Raw genomic sequence first — 3,862 nt, forward strand, 5'->3', positions numbered from 1 at the left:
AGTGCATGTGGATTTAGAAAGCAGATGGACTCTACAGTTATGGAGTTAACAAAGATTTCACTTGCACCTAGAAATTGGTAACCAGATTGTTCATGTGATACAGTTTTTTTTCTAATTCTAGGTCAGCCCTAGATGATTAGCAAGCTAGCCCTTTCATTGTTAACCAAATTGAATTTCCAAGTAATTTTCAGAGGTAATCCTAAATAAAGTACATTGTGGTATAATCTTTTTACAAATTTAATAAGAGAGGAGTTACTTTACTCCAATCAGTCATGGTGGTATATGATCTTATTATGAATTTAATTGCCTTTATAAGAATCTCATTAGACAGAATGTTGTACTGAACCTTCCTGCTGGGTGTAGGGAGGGGAGGAAGGAGGGAAGGAGGGAGGAAGGAGAAGAAAAATAAAGCCACGCAGCATTGTTTTTTAGAAGGAAGGAAAGAACACACACACTCACACACACACATCATTTTATTACCATTTTAGCTTCTTTACAATGATTCCTATTTACTGGGTATTAAAATGTACATAGGTGTCACTGAATTTATATCCCTATTCAGTTGCAAGAATGTATTAGCTGAAATCAAAGGAAGTATGGGTAAAATTCTGTAAGAACAATTACCTTCTGCTCCGGTAACCAAAATGATCATAACAATACTTCAGTGTATTTAATGAATGTTATCAGCAAAAATATGAAATGGAAATAAGAAATAATTTGAAATACATTGTGATTGGGCCGTTACTTTGCCACTAACCATATGTTAACCCTTGTCTGCGAATCTGAGTGACCAGAGTGTGGAATTTCAATGAACAGACACAGGGCACACAAATATAAAAATGGTTTCCACACAGTTCTGTTTGTTTTTACATAAAGTGGTATTTCAATGCACACCTCTGTTGAATAAAGATCCATGGGCACTAAATCACTGGGATTACTTGGGTAGGGAGGCTACAATTTTGGATTTTGCACGAAGCAGCCACTGAGTGGTTCTTGGAAGAAAAATCCAGGACTAGAGGTAAGGCAGAATCATCTAGGCCACCCTGTATATATTTTATTACAAAAGAAACAAGAGATTTATGTCACATACATTGAAGCAACATTTATTGAGTCAAAATATCAGAGGGGACAGACCAGATCAAACTTTGGTTGAAATGATTTATCTTTAATATAGATGTTAAAGTTACAGTCTGGTTGAACCAAAATCCCAGTTTGGTTTAAATATGTATTATATATATATTATTACATTATTATAATGTAATATACATATACATATACCAAATTTGCACTGAAAGATGTTGAAAAAAAATGCAGGGTGTCCTGCATAAGCCAGGCCCACAGTGTGGTAGTAAAAATTCTGGTAGCCCTTCACTGCATATACATATACATATACATATACATATACATATACATATACATATACATATACATATACATATACATATACATATACATATACATATACATATACATATACATATACATATACATATACATATACATATACATATACATATACATATACATATACATATACATATACATATACATATACATATACATACACATACACATACACATACACACACACACACACACACACACACACACACATACATATACATGACGGTATGGCATATTCAGCTTTCTTCCCGTGTAGGATTTGGAAATTTCTGGCGACGTTTTGACGAGGTCCCACTCGTCATCTTCAGGCTGGTGCTTCTGTCCTTATTCTGTCCCTGTCCTTGTTCCCTGTTCACCCTAGAACAAGGACAGAAGCACCAGCCTGAAGATGACAAGTGGGACCTCGTCGAAACGTCGCCAGAAATTTCCAAATCCTACACAGGAAGAAACCCGAATATGCCAAGACCGTCATACCTGTACCCGTGAATGTATATTTTACAAAAATATAATATTTTGGAGAAATATTTAAATATGAAACTTTTTGTTATCAACATATCACTGAGCTGAATTGCGATAGTCCCTAAAATGATAGTAAAACTAATTCAGTCAAGTAGTTCCCCAAGCAGAAATGTGTCAGAAAACCACACAGTTAATATACACATATTTACTTCTATATTTCTATATTTTACTAATGTTTTCACAGTATTCAATTTTTGGTATAAGAAAGAACACATTTCCTACACTCCAACACTTTTCTGAAGGCATCCTTTACCTCCTGGTTCCTTAGGCTGTAGATTAATGGGTTGATCATAGGAGTCACTACAAGATACAACACAGAAGCCATTTGATTGATGTAGATAGACTTGGTCGGTTGTGATTGTGCATACACAAAGCCAGCACATCCATAGAACACAGTGATGGCCATAAGGTGAGATGTACATGTGGAGAAGGCTTTCCTCCGAGATTTGGTAGAGGTCATCTTTAAAATAGTAATCAGGATACAAATGTACGATGTGAGAACAATGAACATTGTTGTTATTAAAGTGAAGCCAATAAATATAAATTTCAACAGATTATTTAAACTGATATCCGAACAGGCAAGTTGTAATAGCGCAGGACCTTCACAGACAAAATTCTTAATGATATTTGGTCCACAGAAGAACAACTGAGATGCAGGAATGATATGAAGTAAACCATGTACAACCCCGGTAATGTAAGAAACGACTACTAGTTGGACACATTTTATTTGGGACATGATGACCAAGTAGACTAGAGGGTGACAAATGGCAACATAGCGATCATAGGCCATGATAGCTAGGATGTAACATTCTGCAGTGGAAAATACACCATAAAAATAAAGTTGAGTAAAACAGCCTGCAAAAGAAATAACCTTTTTATCTTTTACAAGATGGCATAGGAAGTTTGGGGTGATAGCTGATGAACAGCAGATGTCCACAAATGATACATGACTGAGGAAAAAGTACATTGGTGTGTGGAGTTGAGGACTGATCCAGATTAAGACAATCATGCCCACATTCCCTAATAGGGTAATAGCATAAAGAATAAAAAATATCACCAAGAGGATGAGTTGCAACTGTGGATCATCAGTCAATCCAGTGAGTATGAATTCTGTCACCTGTGTTCTATTTGCCATTGAATATAGAAACACTTTGTAAACTGAAATAACGAAGTAATCAGAATTATATATTATTTGACCAGTGGAAAGATTCAAGCAAGAATAAGTTATGCACTATGGTTTCAATCAAAATAAAATTGCCCCTGTTTAAAATGTAGTCTAGGACTCATCACTCAAGGTGGATTCACAAGAGGAAGGAGAATATATAATATAACATCCATGTTCTTCATCTTATACTCAATCAAAAGTACAAATTATTGATGTGCTGAAAAAACACATGGACCAAGAATGAAAAGCCACCTTCATATGATGTGACAATAACATTAGTTATCTTCCTTAATATAATTAATGAATAATAATATGGAATAGAGTAAGAGGTAGGAAGATAGTTTGTGATCTAAGGATGGGGCAAGACAGTTTTTCCTCAAATACCTTTGACATAAGACAAAACTGGAAATACTTAAAATGTGGGACTATAAATCTGCATGTTGTTATTGCTGTATTCCTCAAATATCTGGTAAGCAATAAAAAACAAAGAAGTCTTCAACTGCTTCTGAATGTTGGTGGAGCAACTTTGTCAGATTGTACCTGATAAATGATCATTAATCACTAGTTTCAACTAGAATTAGGTGTAAAAACAATAGATTCTCTTTCTTTAATATAGAACAAGTTCAAAATTCTCACCTTATTCTGATAAAAAACAAAAGACCCCAAACAGGCTAATTTTACCTATTTATTTAGATCTCAGTGACATCAACGGTTGTTTAAAGCGTTCCTTCTTTTCTGAATACAGCTGGGTTGCTTCAATATGAAATGAATTAG

The 3,862-nt window shown here is 34.7% G+C and overlaps 1 protein-coding gene across 1 annotated transcript; it reads right to left on the minus strand.

Annotated features, from left to right (window-relative positions):
• Window positions 1-2,110: 2,110 nt before the first annotated feature.
• On the minus strand, window positions 2,111-3,058 carry LOC139166081 (olfactory receptor 5J3-like). The gene has a single exon (XM_070749326.1). It carries the CDS (start codon window positions 3,056-3,058, stop codon window positions 2,111-2,113), a length of 948 nt encoding a protein of 315 aa, XP_070605427.1.
• Window positions 3,059-3,862: the final 804 nt, after the last annotated feature.

This window comes from Erythrolamprus reginae, chromosome 1 (genome assembly GCF_031021105.1).
Source record: "Erythrolamprus reginae isolate rEryReg1 chromosome 1, rEryReg1.hap1, whole genome shotgun sequence".
NCBI classification, from domain to species: Eukaryota; Metazoa; Chordata; class Lepidosauria; order Squamata; family Dipsadidae; genus Erythrolamprus; species Erythrolamprus reginae.

What these genes read in the sequence shown, in the direction of transcription:
- LOC139166081 (XM_070749326.1), bottom strand. Translation starts at nt 3,058, where the DNA reads ATGGCAAATAGAACACAGGTGACAGAATTCATACTCACTGGATTGACT.